At 42.3% G+C, this 21,363-nt stretch overlaps 1 protein-coding gene across 4 annotated transcripts in view; it reads left to right on the top strand.

Moving 5' to 3' along the window:
• Nucleotides 1-21,049, top strand: part of tp63 (tumor protein p63) — a 33,504-nt gene extending 12,455 nt beyond the window's left edge. For 2 of the 4 annotated variants that reach the window (XM_086089163.1, XM_086089165.1), the window contains 11 exons: nt 4,223-4,480; nt 11,696-11,882; nt 11,959-12,074; nt 12,930-13,039; nt 13,274-13,398; nt 13,691-13,773; nt 13,868-13,992; nt 16,786-16,931; nt 18,573-18,720; nt 20,073-20,166; nt 20,251-21,049. In XM_086089163.1, coding sequence (XP_085945289.1) covers nt 4,223-4,480; nt 11,696-11,882; nt 11,959-12,074; nt 12,930-13,039; nt 13,274-13,398; nt 13,691-13,773; nt 13,868-13,992; nt 16,786-16,931; nt 18,573-18,720; nt 20,073-20,166; nt 20,251-20,541 — 1,683 coding nt within the window. In that variant the 3' untranslated portion in view covers nt 20,542-21,049. Of the gene's footprint in view, nt 1-4,222; nt 4,481-11,695; nt 11,883-11,958; nt 12,075-12,929; nt 13,040-13,273; nt 13,411-13,690; nt 13,774-13,867; nt 13,993-16,785; nt 16,932-18,572; nt 18,721-20,072; nt 20,167-20,250 lie in introns of all 4 variants that reach the window. The other 2 variants (XM_086089162.1, XM_086089164.1) reach the window with 1 other exon arrangement.
• The last annotated feature ends 314 nt before the right edge of the window (nt 21,050-21,363 follow it).

The raw sequence follows: 21,363 nt of genomic DNA, 5'->3' as shown, positions 1-21,363 counted from the left end.
TTTTTTTTGGCGAGTACATTGGTATTTTTTTATTTGACACTTGTGATTACGCTATGTGGCTAACGATTTGTACAGTATATGTTGTAGTTTAAAAAAAAAAATTCTTCTTTGTCGGTGTGTGGTGGCCCTCTCAGATTGCAGGTAGCATTTAGCAGGTGTGTGGGGTCGCTGTCTTTCAACCTGCTGTTAAGCAAGTTGGGGGGGGGGGGGTTAAGTGGTGTCCGGCTCAATCCCACCGCAGAGCCGTGGGGGGATCATGTTGCAAAGCCAAACACCCCCCCCCCCCCCCCAAAGCCCCCCTTAGAAGCGGACAATGCGTCCGTCCGGGGCTGGTAATTGCTGTAATGGTGTGTTGATGTTGATACAATCAGCTGCTGCCAAAAGGTGCCGAGAGACCACCACCTTTACCCCCCCCCCCCCCCACCAAAATCCCCCCACAGACACGCCTCCTTTAATGACTATTAATTGGCTGTTTGTGGTTTCGATATCTTCCGTTCCAGTCGGCGATCGGATATCTTTTATTTTTTACTCGCTGATCAGGTCCAAAATCCTGATCGGGTCAATCCTACAAAATAGTGGGACCACCAACCCGGACGTTGCTATGGCGAAGAACTTTTTAGCGCATCACGAAGCTGTAAACAATTCTCTCGAAAACTTGCAAGCTGCTGTGTTGGTCAGAAAACCTTCATTGTGTTTCCTTGGTGCAATTTCTGCTCGGTTGGCCTCCAAGCGGACTTGGTGACCCTCGGGGGGGAAAAAAGTACCTGTCAAGGATGTTGATTTACGTTCCCAAAGTCCTCGGAATGTTCCGGAGGCGCTTATTAAACGGCCATTATGGCGGAGTCACATCAAGGAGATTTTTTTTTTTTTTTTTAATCAAAGGCGTGATCCTGACTTCCAGGCAATTAAACAGCAAATCTGTGATGAGCGGCCATTTATTCTCAAGCGTCTGGAATTCGGAAGCCTTTTCTTTCTTCCCACTGATATTTGATCATTATCGCTTGTCGCTTCCGCGTCATCCTAGCGCACCCCGGACCAGCGTGCGCCGCCCACCGCCCGCTACCCGACGAGCCAGTGATGTCACTCATTCGGGGAAAAGACGGAATTGCGCAAGAATGATTCCTGGCTTTTGTGCGTACTTTTTGGGTGATGACGATGAAGTCGACAATTTGAAGACACTTTTTTCTTCAATCTCTTGCTGTTGTACAGATAAAAGGATGAAAAGTGCCATATTGTAAAAGATAAAGATGGCGTTTCTCACTTTTCTTCCCATTTCTGTGGAATGGCAGCATGAGAAAAGTCACCTTTCACACCTAAAGTTGACACGTTTCCAACTTTTTACAGTGTTCACGAGAACTTCATTTATACACAGTAGCATCTTTGCAACACGTGTGTCCTTCATTCTTAACTCATTCACTGGCAGCCATTTTCACTGTGTTCGATTGCTATCAAAACATGGAAGCTACCAAAAGAAAGATTAGAGTCTCTTCTTTCATCAGGAAAAAAAAAAGTACATTTCTGTCTGTTTCCGTTTTGCAGGAATTAGCATTAGAATATAGCTAAGTTTCATCATTATTCACAAATCTTTTTTGCAGCATAGCCCTGGTTGATCTCTTATACTCTGCTGCCAAATGCTGGCCGCTTTTGTAATAACTACCTTTGCTTTACCCGTTCTCTGCAGTTCAGAGGCTGCATCTGTATGCTCTAGCATAAAAATAATAATTTTGGGACACTTGTAATATTTAAAATCGTACATTTTCTGGAAGCCAATGTCGTGATGCGAAAGTTATTTTGTTGTCTGATTAAGCGGCCGAGCTGCAGCATGTTAGGCAAGAGAGTGATTGCGAGAGGAGTGATTTGCAGTAATCAAACCTGGAGTAAAGACACTCGTTCAAATCCAAAAAACGTGTAAAAACGTTTTATTTTAATTTTATTATGTCCTTCACTCCCAAAACGTGTTCACACGTTTGTTTATGCTTTTTTTATGCTTGAGCACACAGAAGGCTTTTGATGCAGCTTCTGACGTGAAGAGGGCGCTTAAAGCAATGGTAGTTATTACAAAAACGGCCAGCAGGTGGCGGCAGAGTATAAGAGATCAACCAGGGCCATGTTGCAACAAACTCTATTTGTCAGAGTTTTCACCAGGAATCTGCTGCAAAACAGAAACCGATAGAAATGTACTTTTTTTTTTCCTGATGAAAGAAGAGACTCTAATCTTTTTTTTGGTAGCTTCCATGTTTTTATAGCAATAGAAGAGAATATTCTGTGGGCCTTGCAAAATCAGTCCAAATCTAGTAAAAAGCCAGGAGCAAAGGGAGTTGCTTCAGTGAAAATAGCTGCGAGTTCAATGAGTTCAAGAATAAAATCAATCTTTGATGATCAGCTGTTTTTTATTTTGGCTTTGGTATGCATTTGAAAGACGCCCGACTGGACGGCTTTGAAGCGGATTTTGGGGGACAAAGTCAACACCTGCATGGCCTGCACCTTTGTGCCCCCCGAACCCTTTTAAGCGTTTCCGGAGCTTAGCGAGGCCTCGTGGGGTTTTTGACCCGCATCCCACCCGCACCGGGATGACCCCGTTGCGGCGGTGCCTTTCCTTGTGTGTGTGTTTATGTGCGCAAAGCAGAGTTTCATAAGGGTTCCGCTAACACCTGGCCGACCAGGAGGGGTGCGAGTGGGCGAGGCAGCTGTGGTCATTCCGGGAGGGGCTGGAAATAAATGTGCGACAGATTGATGGCCGTCCCGGAATGCGGCGCTTATAAACGGAACGGAAGGAGCGCGTTTGAAGACGGATATGTTTTGGATCTTTTATCTCCTGGAAAGCGAAGACGGTTCATTAGCAGCGTTAGCCGTTAGCGCCCGACCGTGTTTAGCGCCGTATAGCTTTGATCTTGTTTTTCAGTGCGCAAGTGTCACATAATCCCTCGCTGCTCTGTATTAAATGGAAAATGTCGTCCATAAAGATGAAGGTTGATTTCGAGATACTTTTCGGCACGTAAGCAATTAGGCTAACAATACTTCGGTGTTTCCCCCTCAAGCAGGAAAAAAAATGCCAACACAAATAGTTGAACCCTTTCCCCCTGTGTTGATCCCGAATGACAAGCTCATTTTTTGTGGATTCAAGAAAACATCAGCAATTAATATTCAACCATTCGCATGCGTTGAAGCCTCGCCGATCTATTTACAAATGCATGTTGCAACAAGCTCTTTTTGTCAGTGTTTTCACCAGGAATGTTACCAATTCTGTGGAATCCTCTCTTTGATTTTGTGCACTTTTTGCAACGCCCCTATGATGCCATGCATAATAGGAAAGTAGTAATTGATGTTTAAGAAGTATGTTGAACCCGGGTTGTTAGCAGACGTTATGAGGAGTTTTCACATTATATATATTTTTAAATATATTTTGGCTGTGCATTTTTTTTTTTTTAATCAAAGCATCTGTGAGCCATTTATTCAAAAGTTCATTTGGTTTGATTCAAGAAGTTTTATGGACGACTTAAACGCGTCCTAATTTCTATATTGGAAATATTTTTCTTGATGTTGAATTTTTGGGGTTTTGTTCGCTGTAAGATCATCTTTAACAAAAGTAAAATATTTCATTGGCCGGGCAATTGTGGGAAAAAAATAATAATCATGATTATGATGATATTGAAATCACTATTAATAAAAAAGATTATTCATTGATTCCAAAACGATTTATTCAACTACCAAAACGTCTCATGTACATTTATCGCTGCACGTTGAACACGTTATTCTTATTAAATAGACAAATATTGTGAAATGTATTCAGCTGGAGGTGGATTTCGAGCAGGGCTGAGCAAAGTGACCGTTCGCTTCGAAATGGCAGAACCGAGTCGAGTCGCTTTCAATTTCCAGTTTGGGCCTCAATTCTTCAGCAAGAATCCTCCAACTGCATTTTTTTATCTTGGCTCCTTTTTTCCTGCGACGTCACCTGACCACACAAAGCAAAGCGACGGCTAATGCTACGGCTAATGCTACGGCTAATGCTACGGCTAATGCTACGGCTAACGCTACGGCTAACGCTAGTGCTATTGAAGTGAGCGAGGCAAGTGCGACGAATAACCGCGGAACTGCAGATGAGAACTCGGTTGAGAACAAACGTGGAAATCAAAATGGTCGATTTTCCGTAAAAGTCACGTCAAACAAGCTGTACAAAATGTACGCATTCTGTCAATAAAGCAACTTTGTTGTCGCCCGCCAGTCCCAGTACACCAACCTGGGCCTGCTGAACAGCATGGAGCAGAACATCCAGAACGGAGGCTCCACCTCCACCAGCCCGTACAACACGGAGCACGCCCAGAACGGCGTGACGGCGCCGTCGCCCTACGCCCAGCCCAGCTCCACCTTCGACGCCATGTCGCCCTCGCCCGCCATCCCGTCCAACACCGACTACGCCGGGACGCACACCTTCGACGTGTCCTTCCAGCAGTCCAGCACCGCCAAGTCGGCAACCTGGACGGTAAGGCCGCCCCTTTGTGTGTGTGTGTGCTGGATACGCTCGTTTTCATTGTGTAGCCGCCTTCACGTCAGGACCCAGTAAAAAAAAAAAAATAATAATAATAATAAATAAAAAATGTTGGCAGCACTAACACTCTTAGATGATGTCACTGCTTAAAAGTGGCAGGTGCTCTCTCGTCATTTACCGCTTTCATTGTGTAGCCTGTTTCACACGATCATTTGATATCGTTAATTGGATAATTAGTTTTCATTGTGTGACCTTTTTCGCATGAGGAACCAATAATAATAATAAAAAAAAAGATGTTGTCAGCACATATCTAACAATTGCTTTCAACACAACAGAAAGAAGTGAGCGGCAGGTTTTTACAAATTCCCGCTTTATACCTCTTTGACATTTTCCTTGTGTAGCCTCATCAGCAACACTTTCACGCAGCAACACTGCATCTCAGTCAGATCATTAGAAAACAGGGGGGGGGGCGGGGGGGGAGAAGTGCTTGCCATGTACATACATGTGCAGACACCACTTTGCATACCTGTCAGCCGTTTTCATTATGTAGCCTCTTTCACACAATTAGAATCATTTCACGCAACAACACTGCAAAATCCCAAAATCAGGACAAGCGTCATGGAAAAAATAGGAGAGAAAATGCAGTCAATTGCACTTCTGGGAAGGAATGATTTTGAAGGCGCTTGTGGCCATGGAGCAGATGTGGCAGGTAATGACAGAGCGGTGGCCTGGCGTCACGCGGCCACACCTGGACGGCAGCTGACCTCTGTCATCACGCCACCATAAACTTGAACCTGCTGTCAGGGCTTTGAACGCCGTCAATTGTTATTACTTCCCCCAAGGTTGTGTTTTCATCACTGTTGTAGATTCAGAGCCGGAACAGAAGCTGGAAATGGGACACCTGACATTGACTTCTCGAGTCCTGTTGCGTTGAAAGCAATTTTCAAGATGAAGCCATTGTTTGGGTTTTGTGTAAAAAAAAAAAAAAATTGAAATCCGCGTTGGATAGATTCTTTATCTTCTATTATGGCTTTAAACGTCTATTTTGTGAAGCAAATGAGTTTGGCAGGAAGTGATGTCATGGAGGTCGTGTGACATGACGACATACAAAATTGCGCAATGCAGGGCTGGGAACGGTGAAGGTGTGACAGCGTCCATATTCCCGCGCAGTGTTTTGTCTTTGAAGGCCACACCCCGCATGACAAAACTGCTGGTCGCACAAAAACACGATCGGATCCCAACACAAATAATACACAATAATATAAACCGTTAAAAACAACAATTGAATGTTACAACACAGTTGATATGTTACAACAATTGTGTCTCAACATTGCTCGAGATCTATTTGGAGTAAGGCATTTATTTTTTTGCTAATGTTTTTTTTTTTTTTTTTTTTTTTAAACAAATTCACTAATTAAAAAAAGGATAAAAGCTTTGGAAAATGGATGGATGGACCCCCCCCCCCCCCACCCCCGCCATGTGAATAATTTTTGACAAGGTAGGAAACCCTAAAAAAAATATTTAAAACTAAAAAATATTTTTGTCTGGAAATTAGGAACTGTATACAATTATTTTTTAATTATTAAATAAAACCTAGACATGTTTATATTTTTTCAAATAAAAGTGATTTGAATAAAAGATCAATTAAAGGAAAAAAAAACCCTACCCAATATATATGCTTTTTTTTTGTGTTTTTAATTATGAACAAAGTTTAAACTATTTTCTTATTGCTTTTTTTTATTTAGACCATGTATATTTTAATTATAAAAAAATATTTAAAAACATATAACAAATGGAGAATCACATTTAAAAACTAAATGGATTTTTTTTAAATTGATAACCTGAATTCAAATGCTAAACTGTTAAACTGTATTCTATATATTCATCACTCCATATATTTTCTGAAGATGACTATTATTTTTTATTTCTTTATCAGACCTGCCAAAAACAAAACGTCTATGCATTTTTTTTTTGGTCCGCCCAAAAAAACTCACACAAAAATAATGTAATCATTCATTTCTAATAAGGCGGTAACGATGATGAAAGAGCATTTTTGATGTTGATGAAGTCAAAATGAACAAAAACCATAAAGCAAATCAACGCATGAAGCTGCGCCGAAGTCGGCCTCCTTTTGAAGATCGATTCCTTTTCTGACGACGACTCTCGCGGAGACGCGCCTAATCCTCGCCCCATCGCTTCGCCTCTTCCTGTCTGGGAAGACGGACGGGGTGTGGGGTGGGTGTGGGGGGGGGGGGGGTGACACACAACACCTCCAGTCCACCTCTTCCCAGAAAACCTTCCCCGCCCTCTTCCTCTTCCTCCATCACTGATCTCCCAAGTCGGAATTAACGGCGTGTTGCCAAAAGCTTATCCTCGGCCTCCATTGTGCGTCGAGAAGATTGCCGGCGTTTGTCTTCGGGGGTCGCCGGGATTACAGTAATGGACGGAGGGAAGACTTGTGTCAATACTCCCTTTTTCGAGTCAATTGCGCCGCAAGAGGAGGAGGAGGAGGAGGAGGAGGCGGGGCTTGTCTCAAAGAGTGTTCCAGCGAAAGGCGGCAAGACGCGGCTTGTCCCGGGAACATCTGCGGGCCCGTCCCACGCCTCACGAGATGGGGCCGAGACTTGTTTGTGTCAGCGAGCGTGTCCGCACTCGCCCTTGGAAGCTACTGAAGGTGCAGCAAGAGGCGGAGGAGGCGGCGGGGGAAGGTTTTTTTTTTTTTACGATTTGGCCTCATGTTGTGGAAAAGTTCATACATAGATGGATGCTAAAGTTGAGGTTTAAAGTATAATTTTGTGCAGTGATGCCAGTCACTACGTTTACATGCAGTCAATCGACACATTCGGCTAATGAACTCATTTGCTCCCAAAAAACGTATAAATACGTTCTATTGTAAATGGTTTACGTGCCCCAAAGACGTATTTATACGTTTTTTATGCTAGTACATACAGAAGGCAGCCTTTCAACTGCAGAGAACGGTTGAAGAAATGGTAGTAATTACAAAAACGGCCAGCAGGTGGCAGCAGAGTATAAGAGATCAACCAGGGCCATGTTTCCCCCACTGTTTTAAACAGATTTGTGAATAAGGATGAAGCTATATTACGAATGCTAATTGCTGCAAAACGGAAACGGATGGAAATACACTTTTTTTTCCTGATGAAAAGAAGAGACGCCATGTTTTTATAGCAATAGAACACAATATTCTGTGGCCCTTGCAAAATCCGTCAAAATCCAGTAAAACAGCCGGGAGCGAAGGGGGTTGCTTCAGTGAAAATGGCTGCCAGTGAATGAGTTAAAGAAAAAATAATACTTTTTTGGGGCCAAAATTGAGCATTCCTAAAATATCATTTCTTCACCAAAACAACCTTGAACCACATGCTGCTTCACCAAAACCACTGTCCCATTTCCATATCTACCGAAATTCCAAAGTTTCTCACTAAAGTCCAATGTAGAGATTTAGAGATGTAGAGAAGAAGGTTAACAAAAAAAAAAAAAAAAGGGACGAAAACTGGCGAGTGGTACGTGTTATTGAGGCTGCGGGCAAGACACGACACGTCAGGTATGAAGCAGACAAGACCGGAGGCGCCACGCGAGCCGCGCTTGTTTTGTCAGGACTTGCGTGAGGTGCCTGCGCCCGCAGCGGCTGTCAGCGCCACAGGAACGCCGCAGCTGGCGGGCCTGCCGGGACCTGCGGCTGCACGGCAACTTGGTTCGCTGCAGAGTCCCGGGCCGCCGCCGCCGCCGCCGTCATGGCCGCCGTGGTCGAATACGATGGACGCCAAAACGGCCATCGATAATCATGACCAGCTTGTAACTGAACGTGTCACGGAAGGTTTCGCGTTCGTAAGTCAAGGTTTGCAAATTGGGTTTGTCGCAGGGCGAGCTTTTGAGTTTGAGGGTTTCCAGCCCGGGTGACGCGGACCTCCTTCCCTCGTCCTTCCATACGCCCTGCCTTCCTTTCTTCCATCTTGCCTTCCTTCTTTTCTTTCATCCATCCTTTCATTCGTTTTTTCCTCACTTTCACCCCACTTTCCTTCCTTCCATCCTTCTTTCATCCTTCCTGTTTTGCAACCCCCCCTTCCGCCCTATCTTGCCTTCCTTCATCCTCCTTTTCTTCCTCATTCTTCTTTCCTTCCATCATTTTCCACTCTTCTTTCATGTCCTTGTTGTCATTCATCCTACCTTCCCTTTCTTCCTATTTTCCCTCCTTCTTTCCTCCCTTCCCCTTCCTTCCATTCTTCCTCCTACCTTCCCTTTTTTCCATCTTGCTTTCCTTTTTTTATTCCTCCCATCCTTCGTTCTTTCCTTACTTCCATCATTTGTCTTCCTTTCTAACATGTCCTTGTTTTTGTTGCTTTCCTCTTTTTCTTCATTGCTTCCTTCTTCCCGACTTTCCATATTTCCATCATTTTCATCCTTCCTTCCTTTCCAACCTTACACTCTTCCTTCTACATTTTCTACTCTTCCATTTACCTTCTTCCCTTCACGCTCCTTTTCCTCCTCCTATCCTTCTTTCTTTCCATTCTTTTTCATCCTTCCTTCCAAGGCCTTGCTTTCATTCATTCTACCTTCCTTTTTTTTCATCTCACGTTCCCCTTTCCTTCCTTCTATCCTCTTTTTCTTTCTCCCAACTTTCTTTCTTACTACTTCCGTCATCTTTCCTTCCTGTCATCCTTGTTTTCCGTTCATTCGACCTTGCCTCTCTTTGCGCCGTCTTACCTTCATTCCTACCTTTCATCCTTCCGTCTTCCTTTCATGCTATCCTTCTTTCCAACCTTTTTACTCTTCCTTTCATCCTCCTTCCCCTTCTTTTCTAGCATCCAGCATTCTTTCCTCCCGTCCTTCCTTCCTTCAATCCTTCTCTCCATCTTGGGTCCTCACTCACTTTTTCCTTCATCCTTATTTCCTTACTTGCGTTGTCTCCTTCCTTTGCTAAATAAAAGTTCAATCAAAATGGTCTCTTTCTACTTTACATGCAGTATAACATGTATAATGTCACATTGTGTGTGTGTGAGTGTGTGTGTGCGTGTGTGAGTCCCAATGTGGCCAACGCAAGGCAGCCAAATGACACGCCTCGGCGCCCCCGCTACTGAATCCCATCATTCAACTGGTTAGCGTTAGCTGTTAGCGCTGAGCAAACGAGCGCATATTTGTGCTGAGGAGTTTGTAGCCGGAGGGCAGGGATGGTTGTGTCGTGTCGTGTTGTGTTGTGTTGTGTTGTGTTGTGTTGTGTTGTGTCCTCCTCGCACTCCTCCTGGGTGGGTGCGAGCCTGCGATAGTTTGATATCATCTAAACAAACTTTCAGAAAGATTAGATCTCTTTTCTCCTCGGCCCAAGTTTGTGTGTGTTTTGTGTCTTTTGTTTTTAGCCTGCAGCTACACAAAAAGCCGCAGCCTGTAATTATTTTTAAACAACACACAAGAAGAAGACCATCTACGCCAAACTTTAAAAAAAAAAAAAAAAGTCATATTCAGTTCTTACTTATGGAACTATACGTGTGTACTTTAAAAGTTTTATGGGTTAAAAATGAATACTGGCTTTAAAAAAAAATCTACCTCCAAAGGTGGAAAATTGCCAGTTTGACTTTGTCCTCTTTTCTGCGTTGATTTTAGTGGACAGAGACGTCAAATTTGACTTTACAGGCAGTGTGAAAGGAACTTGTGATACTACCTCCGAAGCCGGAACTGAAAAAGGGCGCCGCATGCCGTCTTTGGAAGGCAGCGTGAAAAGGTCTTACGATACTACCCCTGAGAGGGTCAAAATGACCAGTTTGACCTCGTACCCCCCATTGGCGTCCGTGCCGTCTAACAGAGCTGCGGCAATAAAAGCATGCCGTGCGAAAGGCGACCCAGAAAGGCGTAAAATTGGCGACCATTGGACACCCTTGACCGGTCTCTTTGTCCCGTCACATTCAGCTTGCTTTCCACCTCCAATCTGAAGCTTTTCCGCCTCATTTAGCAGAGTGACGGCGGCGTGCGGGGTAGTGTCGGGTTCGAGTGCAGCCATCCGTCTTTGCCACCGCCTCTTGTTTTCGTTACACTTCGGCCCGATTGGGAGCGAGGAAGGAAGAGTGAAAGCAGGAAGGACAGATGAAGGAATGAAGGAATATATATGGAGGAGCCATTTTTAAAATGATTTCATCAAGTAAGGAAGAAAATGAAGGAAGAATGGACAGAAGATTGGAAGGGGGGGGGGACGCTAGCATAGCCTAGCTAAAGTAAGATACCCCCCGACCGCCCAGTCCCCCCCACCCCCAATCTACCCCACCCCCCCCTTTAGCCCTTTAAAAGATGAAAGCCTGGTTTAATTGCGACTGCAGGGTTTGTTTTTATGGAGCCGCTCGGAAGTACCACAGGCTTTTCCATCAGACATCTTCAAGGATGCCCAAAATGTGCGTGCGTGCGTATTCAAGTGGGTGGTAATCACAGTCCTGTCTTGAACCTCCTTTTTGCCAGAGGGCGACAAGGCAGGGTTGGGTCCAGGTAACAGGTGTTACCCCCGTCCGGCCGTCTCTTCCATTCAGCCTGTTGTTGTTGTGCGCTTATAAGTGATCGTGATTTTTTTTTTTATTCCTAACTTCTTTCACGCAGAGATCTTGATTTAAAAAAAAAAAAAAAAAAGTAGTAGCAGGCCTTTTCTTTTAGATGGAGGCAACAACGTTACTAATCATTCTGAAAGTGACATGGCAGCAGGTGTGTGAAACTTTACACCCCTGCCCAAGCAATGCGGAATACCGTTTCATACCATTCTGCCCCTGTTATGGCTTCTGATACTACCTCCAAAGGTGGAAATGTGTTGGGTCGAATTCATCAATGCCATTGAAATCGAACAAAAGAAGGGGGGGAGGGGGTGGTTCTGATTCTACCTCTCATGGCGGAATATTGCCGGGTTGACTGTTCCCCGTTCATTATTGACGCCAGTTATACAGAACAGTAATAAACAAATGTCAACTACGGGTGGCATGAAAGCTTTTAAGTTTATCATGGAAAAGTATCGCAGTAAATGTGGCGGTGTGAAATGGACTTCTGTTACTACCTCTAAAAGTGGAAAATTCCAGGGACGACGTGTACATTGAGTACATTGCGGTGCTGTTTATACATCGACACAGAAAAGAGACAAGACAGACAATGTTGGATTTTCTGCTACTACCTCTGAACGCGGAACACTTCCGCGTCGACTCCACTCATTGTGTTCTTTCCTGCTGTCAGTACTCCACAGAATTGAAGAAGTTGTACTGCCAGATCGCCAAGACGTGTCCCATCCAGATCAAAGTTCTTACCACCCCGCCGCAGGGCTCCGTCATCCGCGCCATGCCCGTCTACAAGAAGGCGGAACACGTCACCGAGGTGGTCAAGCGCTGCCCCAACCACGAGCTCAGCCGCGAGTTCAACGACGGTCGGTTGATTGACTCCTTTTTGATTGACTGATTGCTTTCTCAGCATGTTTTGACCGCCAGCGTATTCCGCATCAGGTCAGATCGCACCACCGAGTCACCTGATCCGCGTGGAGGGTAATAGCCACGCCCAGTATGTGGAGGATTCCATCACCGGGAGGCAGAGCGTGCTGGTGCCGTACGAGCCACCTCAGGTGAGAATCAAGGATTGTGCGCTCTTTATTTATTTTCGGAGATTTGTTATGGAGACACGGAAGAAAGGTGGGAACATTTTTTGGGGGGTTTTCTTGGTACTACCTCTGATAGGAAATATTGTTGTTTGTCACCCTATTTTGTCCGTGTGCTAGTTATACAGCCTTTATTTATTTATGTACTTATTTTTAAAGACAGGTTTTCCTGTTATAGTAAAGAGGAGCTTATAATGCTACCTCTGAAGGCGGAAAATGACTGGTTTATTTGTCCAATCTTGTCGTTGCTTAGTGCATTTTGCAGGCAGTGTGAAGGGGGCTTTTCAGACTTCCTTCAAAAATGGGAACATTTCACGATTGACTTTTTCACCGCCTTTCCGTTATGAAAAAAATGAAACGCACAAGTGTGAAAAGGGGGGCTTCTAATACTACCTCAGAAAGCAGAGAATTTCCAAATCAATTTGACCCCTCCCTCCAATCCGTCTCAGTGCCGTTGATGCAAACACAGAAAGGGACATCAATGACTTTTCCTGGCAGTGTAAAAGGAGCTTTTGAAATTACTACCTCAGAATGCGGAAAATGTTCAAGATGACTTTGTAGAAGGATTGTGGAAGAAAATACCAGCTTGTATCATAAGTGCAAAGAGATATTCTGTTATTACCGCAGAAGGTGAAAATTTGCCTGGTCAACTTTAATACCCCCACATTCCGCCCCTGCACTGTTTTTACATAATAATGGCATGATAAAAAAAGCCAGGTAAAAACAACTTTTACAGGCAATTTGACCAAAACTGCAAATGCTGATTCATGTGGGAGAGAGGAAAAAAAACAACGAATGACCTCACTTCCTGTTTTCAATCAGGTGGGCACGGAGTTCACCACCATCTTATACAACTTCATGTGCAACTCCAGTTGCGTGGGCGGCATGAACCGACGACCCATCCTCATCATCGTCACCTTGGAGACCAGAGAGTAAGAACACCAAACAAACACAACTTCGATTAAGAAATTAAAAGATTCGATAGCGGTGCAGCGGACCATCATTGATCCGCGGTCGGTTCGGATCAGTGACTCAAACCCGTGTTCCGATCCAAAGCGTGACTTTTGTGATCCGTTGCAACCGCTATTCGAAATTCCGTTTTTGAAGTACAAGATGGACAACGTGTGCTGATGACGCGCGTGCGCGTGCGTGTGTGTGTGTTATAGCGGTCAAGTTCTGGGCCGCCGCTGTTTCGAGGCTCGCATCTGCGCCTGTCCGGGTCGCGACCGCAAGGCGGACGAGGACAGCATCCGCAAGCAACACATCACGGACGCCACAAAGAGCAGTGAGGGTACGAAGCGCCGTAAGTAGAGCTTGGGGGGGCTTGGTGACGGGCTCGGCTGCTTTTTTTTTTTTTACGCTTCGTCCCGTTCCGCGTTCATGCTGCACGCTTGCGGTTGGGATTATGAGGTGGAGTTTTTCAAATCCACGATGTGAAAACATCCAAACTTTTCGCTTTGGGATGGCGGCCTGCGAATGTGACCTTCCCTTCCGCCTTCCTTGTTTTCCCGCTCTGCCATAGTCGACCTGAAACGTCAGCGCTTCTCGCTCTGACCCGCGTTCTCCTCTTTGGACTTTTCCAGCCTTCCGCCAGGTGTCTCACGGCATCCAAATGTCGGCCATCAAGAAGAGAAGATCCACGGACGAGGAGGTGTTTTGCTTGCCCGTGAGTTCCTCGCCATCCCCCGTTCTGACGGCCTCCATTTTGTTCCCCCCCCCCCCCCCCGCCTCGCCACCACTTGACTGGCTTTCCCTTTCAGATAAAAGGACGTGAAATCTACGAGATTCTGGTGAAGATCAAAGAGTCTCTGGAGCTGATGCAGTTTTTGCCGCAGCACACGATCGAGTCGTACCGGCAGCAGCAGCAGAACCTCTTGCAGAAACAGTGAGTACAGCTACGCAGCCTTCAGGGCCACCGTACTTTGACAGGGGAGAGTGAGCAAAATGTTTTGGGTTTTTTTTGGTTTTCATTCTTTACATAGAGATATAAAGTGACTTACAAGTTTTCTACAAGCTGTCGTTTGGTTGTTGTTGCGAGGCCACCGCTAGGTGGCGGTAAAGAACGGTAAAACATACACCAGCAGTGAAAGTATTGCATCATTTACCAGTAAATTAAATTACAAAAATAATCTCAAAAGTTAAGGTACACCAGAAATAAGATTTTATTCTTCTAAGAAAAAAACATACATATTTTTTTGTATTCTTCCGAGAGAAAACACTTTTTTCCCAACCAATCATTGTCTAATATCTTTTCAAGAAAAAGTTATATTTTGACTTCTAAAAATGTATTTATTTTTGTCAAAGATTATTGCAAGACAAAAATATAAATTTTCAGCAAAAATCAAATAAAAGGTTCTTCAAAAGTTCTCAAACAAAATTGAAATTTTCTGAGGGGAAAAAAAGATCTATTTTCAAACAAAGTAAATACTTTTCAGAAGAAAAGAATATATAATTTTCTGACAACATTCTATTGTTACAGCAAAAAAAAAAAACGTAATTAATATTTTCTTTATTTACACGTGTTTGTTTTTAGAAAATTGCAATTTTCTGATAACGTATCTAATTTATATACATGATCAAACATTGATTCATATTATTTTATATGATAAAAGTACACCGTTTTCATCCATTTAAAGGTTTTATTATTATCTAGATATGTGATAGAAATTAGCACTGTCCTCTGCTAACCAACGTTGTCCGTCGGCGTGAACAAATCACCACTTGTTGGTTTATTTGCAGCTTAGAATAAGGCATTTTGTTGAAACTCTCTTATCATCTGGAATTAGTTGCAGGGGGTGAAATTAATGGGACCCTTTTTTTTTCTTTTTCTTTTTCACCTGAAATATGATATGACTGAATAAAACAAATGCTCCAACACTCCAGAACTAAAGAAAAGCGTCCGTTTCCAAGTCTTACTTCCCTCCACTTTCTTTCTGACTCTGCTTGTGTTCGCATGCTGCCCTCTTGTGGCCAACTGCAGCAGTGCCGCTTTTTTTTTCTTTTTCCGATCTTTGACTTTTGCCTTTGACTCTTGTTGCAGTGTGATCAAAACGCGTCTCGGCAGTCAGCTGCTGGATCCCGCCGGGGACGCCAGGTGGCGCTGCACATCCTCCTGAACCTTCCTCATTCCTCCTCCTCCTCCTCCTCCTCCTTCTTTTCAACTCCTTTTTCCAGACTTTTCTGTCTTTACTCTTCAACGGGACTCTTTTGGATTGAGTTTGCATGTGTTTCGTGTGTACGTGTTGCTTTATTGCCAGAGCTGGACTCCTTTCGTGACGTTTTCGTGTGTGTGCTGGACTTGGGGCTGAGGGCTCTTCATATTGTTAGTTACTCTATTATTATGATGATTTGTTTTGACAAAATGCTGGTCATGTTTTGTAAAGTCACTGCAGGACAGTTTGGGGAAACAAGCAAATGTTTTTCTTCTGTTTGAAACAGATTTTCTTTCCTTGTGGCTAATGCGAATAAAATTGCTTTTTTTGTTTGGATAATTATGTTGTTGCTGTTTTTTTTTTTGTTTTGTTTTTTAAACAAGACATGCTGTTCAATTGAAATATGAAAGGCAGGGTTTCAAGGGTCTTAAAACTTCAATTTATGTGACAATCATTTTTAATTGGTAATGTAAATATATAATTTTTTTTATTTACATTATTTTTTTACTTATTCAAAAACAGCCAAAATGTAATTTTCTTACTTTATTGTGTATATTTTCAGGTAACTAAGTACTGATTGAAAGATTAAAATAAAAAGCATTCAAAATCAATTATGTAAAAAAAAAAAATCAACCAAAATTATGAAATATTGTTTGTTTCTTATGTCAACTACAATTTTTTTTTATTCAAAAAAGGATCACCAAAATTTTTATTTCATGTTCTGACCATTGAAAAAAAAAAAAAAAAAAAAAAGCCAATTTCAAATGTTTTTTGTTTTCGTTAATGTTTTTAACACACCAGCACATCTCGTTAAGATAAGGTGACAATGATTGCTTATTTTGCACAATTAAAAATAGTATAGTAAATATGTTTTAACTTAAAAAACAGACTTGCTTCTTTTTGGTTGACGGCTTTTTTTTTTTAATTGAGAAAAAAAAAAGCTTTGCTATACATCCGGGATTTTTTTTTTAATGGCTTTTTGTAGTTATTAAAAATATTTCCTTTTTTTAACAACATTGTGCCTTTTTTAAATCAAAATAAATACTTTCTTCTTTTTTGGTAAAAAAAAAAAACGGGGAAAACAACTATACACCATTTCTTAAGAAGCCTTACTATCATGGCTTTTTTTTTTTAATTATTATTAAAATGCCTAACTATACATAATGGCTTTCTCATTTTAAATTAAAAGAAAGACTTGCTACTTTTTGGCTAAAAACAAAAAACAAAACTAGAACTATGCATTATGTCTAAGCCTTACGATACAGCATGTTTGTTTTTTCTTTAATTAAAATGCATTAGTATATACATACATCATGTAAAATAAAATAAAAAGCCTTCTATACATGTTAAAAAAAAAAAGCCTTTGGCCTTTTTGAATTAAAAAGCCTCACTATAACAATTGCGATTCCAAAAGTCGGAAGTCTTCATTTGGATTTCAAAAGTTGCGAAACGAGACAACGCACACTTCCGTCAATGTTTCGGAATGCCGATGAGTGACGACGGCATGCCTTGCGTTTTGCCCGCAGGACGTCGATGGCGCCTCAGCCGGCGTACGGTTCCAGTTCCCCCCCCCACGGCAAAGTCAACAAGCTTCCGTCGGTCAGTCAGCTCATCAACCCGCAGCAGCGCAACACGCTCACCCCGTCCGGCATGTCGGCCGGCCTCACAGACAGTAAGCTCATTTCTTCTTCTGTTTCTTTCTTTCTTTTGCTCCACACGCACCTCGCACCTGCGTTCAAACTATTTCCTGTATGGCTGGGCGATATCGCCTTCAAATCAAATTTAGTTTTGCTGCCACATAAAATTACAACATTCTTTTCAATTGTTCACCTTCCATACAAAACCAAGACTAATGACATTCAAAGGCGGATTTGAATATCTTTTCCCTTTCTGGGATTTGCTTCAGATGAAACAGATATATATTTTTTTTTTAACACCAATTACAAGTTATTAACTTACACATACACATAAATAGATGAAGTGGTGCCCCGACTTAACACATTCCACGACTACGCTTGCAACCGAAAACTCTTAAATCATTGTTCCCCCTTAAAATGAATGGAAATGCTTTCAATCAGTTTTTGCACACCGATAAAAATATTTTTAAAAAACGCCTTTTTTTTTATGTTTGAAGAAAATTAACACTTTAAAGTGGTGGGTTTTTTTTTTTTTACATTGGAAAGAAAATTAAGACCGTTTTGACATCCTGATTTCATGCTATATTTCAATGAGCCTCCTGCTGTTGTGTGCTTTTGCCACTAGGGGGCAGTTTAATATAGCAATACACAGTACTGTAGTGATGGCAAAATGAAGCTTCATGAAGCACTTGTGATACTTTTTGACTCCTCAAGATGGCACTCATGATTCAGAGATGCAATGCAAATGTATCCATTTTCATTGCACTTGCCTTTATCTTTAAACCAAGAGCACCATCTAGAGGAGTCAAAAAGTATCGCAAATGCTTCATGAAGCTTCATTTTGCCATCACTACAGTACTGTAATGTTTTTTTTTTTCTTCCTAGAGCCACTTTGACACATTGAGTTTCATTAGCCCATCAATGGAGTTTTGAATTGTGTGTTAGCATCAAGCTAGCAGACTTACGCAATGTGATGATGAACGTTGACTGTTGATGACTTGTTAACTATTTGGCAACCTGCTGCTTGTTATGACGTCTGCTTCGACCATTTGGTGGTTTGACGTTTGTCAACGTTTCAAGACGATTGGCCAAGCGACAGCCGCCATCTTGAAAAACGTGTTAAAATCGGATCAGCGGGAACGTGAAAATAAAAGCGCTTCCTTGGGGGACAAAATGTCGTTTAAAACACAATCGTTAATACATTTTCATAAAAAAATAGTATTTTTTTTTTGCCACTTTGGATCAATATGTTAACAGCAAACGGGATTAATACGTAACAACAAAAATGACGTTTTTCACATCAACATGAACAAAAGATGCTGCTTCCTTACAATATTAAAATTTAAAATAATTCAAGCTACAGATTTCTTGGCTATATAACTCAGCCATGGGAAGTTTATTTCATGCTGGATCTCCCTGGCGTCAAATCACTGCCTTTTCGCCGTAGGGATCTATGGCAATCACTGATCCACCATTGTTTTCCCACGGGCTCCTCCAAAACAATTAAAAAATGATTCACCAAATTGTGATGTGTGTGTGTGTGGGGGGGGGGGGGCTTACTGTATATCGCCCAGCCTTACTTAATCCCAATTTTAAGAATAAGTGGAATAGAGCGCGCTGAGGTCTGCATTTTTTCCCGTCTGACCGACCGCCCGCCATCGCTTTTGTCTCTGCAGTGACTCCCATGATGGGCACTCACATCCCCATGAGCGCTGACATGAGTTCACTGAGCCCCACTCACGGCCTGCAGCCGCAGCTGCCCCTGGTGCCCTCCTCGCACTGTACGCCCCCTCCTCCGTACCCTATGGACAGCAGCATCTCCAGGTACACCCCCGCAAACAAATGGCTGACAAAAAAAAAAAATACGTTGAACTTTTTCATCCTGGAGGAAAATAATCATCGCTTCGAGTCGATGCGTAAAGGTTCAAACGTCGCTTCGAATACAAGCCAATGACTGCTAATAATTAAAAAAAAAAAAAAAAAACTAGGCATGGACTTTTTACTCAGAAAATAACAACAAATATAGATTTTCAAGAACTCCCAGGCAAAAAATATGAGCTACATTCAAGTGCACAACGGGAAATCAACAACTCTCCCACAACGCATAAAGATGCCCTTTGGAAGCGAAACATGGTTTCATGGGAATTTGATGTTTTTCTTTCCCGTCATCCCCTCACAGCTTCCTCGCTCGCCGAGGGTGCGTAGGGTGCTTGGATGACGTCACATTTAATTTGCATATACATATTTTAAATACATTTGTATTTAATTCTCATTACACATTTTTCATACACACACAATAAGTGTCTTAAGATTTACATTTTTCAATTAAACATGTATATATTCTCACCGAAAAATTGCAGTCATATCAGCAGCAGGTTATTATTTCACTTCTTTCCTGAAAATATTTTCTTTAGAAAAAAAGTTATGAAAAATATAAGATAATAATCTTATATTATTATTATTATTATATTTTCTTTAAAAAAATATTCGCCTAGTACCTAACGAAAAAATACATTACATTTTTTAAAATAAGCAAGGCAGCAGCATCTACCTGATAACTTATTACGACTTAATTGTATAAAAATTCTTAGAATTGTAAATTGTCTTTCTTGGATTTTTTTTTAAACAGAATTCTATTTTTTTTTAAAAACTAAACATGACACATTTTTAGGGGGGGGGGGGGTTTGACTTGAAAAAAAATTACCATATTCTTCTAAAACAAATTCTTGGTAGTTTTTAACGCTAGCTCTTTTTTCCCTGAAGAAATACTTTTTTTTTCTTCTCAGAAATGTTTTTTTTTTTTTCAACAAATGGACCGATAGCCCGCCTTATTTCAAGGTATCTGAACTCGCGTGGTGTCTTACCATCAGGAACTACAAATTAGAAGAAGAGAACATTGCCAATCATTTCACAGACTTTTAAGTACCGGTAAAAATACGATATTGGGACAGTTCTGACCTCGGGCTGGGCGATATGGCTAAAAAACGAACTACCGCAAACAGTGACTTACTCAAGAAAAGTTGTATCATAAATCCTGTTTGCAAAAAAAAAAAAAAAAACTTTTGTTGGAATTGCCTTTTTTTTTTTATTATTATTATTATTATGCTCGAATTAACGTTTTGTTTCCCCACCGCCCCCTCCCTCCCCCCCCCCCCCCCCCCTCCCTGCCCTGGCAGCTTCCTCATTCGTCTGGGCTGCGCAGGCTGCTTGGATTACTTCACAGCACAGGGCCTAAGCAACATCTACCAGATTGAGAACTATAACATGGAGGTGAGCCCTCCGCCGTCAATCGCAGCCGAGTGGAGCCCCGGCGCGCCGGCCTCCGCTAACGCTCCACTGTGTCATGACCACTAGGACCTGTCGCGGCTCAAGATCCCCATCGAGTACCAGCACGCCATCTGGAAGGGCATCCTGGAGCACCGGCAGGCCATGGACTTCTCCCCCCCGCCCCACATCGTACGCACCACCAGCGGGGCGTCCGCCGTCAGCTCGTCCGAGGCGCGCGGCGAGCGCGTCATCGACGCCGTGCGCTTCACGCTGCGCCAGACCATCTCTTTCCCGCAGCGCGACGACTGGTCCGACTTCTCCTTCGACCTGGATTCGCGCCGCAACAAGCAGCAGCGCATCAAGGAGGAGGGAGAGTAGGACCAAAACAAAAAACGCACGGAACCAGCCCCCCCCCCCCACACCCCGCCCCCCCAACCACCCTTTTTTTGGAAAGAGACGTGCACTTATTTTTCTTCTCCTGCACGCTTCCAATTTCTTGAGAGCACTTAAGAAATGTTCAAAGTGTTTATAAAAAAAAAAAAAAGAAAGCATTTCCAAGTCCTGATTGTACATTTCAAGTACGCATCTTCTCTATATTTAGCCGGTGTGGCGCCACCTATAGGCGCAGAGTGTTGTTGTACAGGAACAGGAACATTTCAACTTTCAAGTGTTACCCCACTCTTATGTTGTATTTGGTTGAGGATTATTACGTGGGATTAGTATGTACATGTTGTATATTTTTTTTGTCATGAGGAAATAAAACAAGGTTTAAAGTTAGAATAGAGACAAAAAAACAGCCGCATTTCATATTTTTTGTACAATTTTTATTGTAAATATGTCGAGACTATTTTGATATAAATCCAAAATAAATATCCATCCTTCTTGACTACTCTGCTGTGTCTTGTCTTACTTTTCAAAATGAACAATTGAAATGACTCAAATATTCACGTTGGTTGTTTCTTGTACATTTGACTGTAAGCACACTATAAAACCAAATATCCTGAAATGCTCTCCTGAGTTTTACATCTTTTTTGTCCTAATGTCCTTTTTTTCTTTTCTGTTTTACAACTGTATGACAGGGCATTTAATTGGATTATACTTATAATATACTTGGATATAACTTTATTTTATTTGAATTATTTTTACAAAAATGATAAGTTTTAGTTTACAATTTTTTTTACAAGTGTATGACTGGGAAAG

Source organism: Leptonotus elevatus, chromosome 11, assembly GCF_054856555.1.
Source record: "Leptonotus elevatus isolate MCC_2025b chromosome 11, RoL_Lele_1.0, whole genome shotgun sequence".
NCBI classification, from domain to species: Eukaryota; Metazoa; Chordata; class Actinopteri; order Syngnathiformes; family Syngnathidae; genus Leptonotus; species Leptonotus elevatus.
Note: the sequence above shows the minus strand (reverse complement) of the source record. Positions and strands in the feature narration are given on the sequence as shown.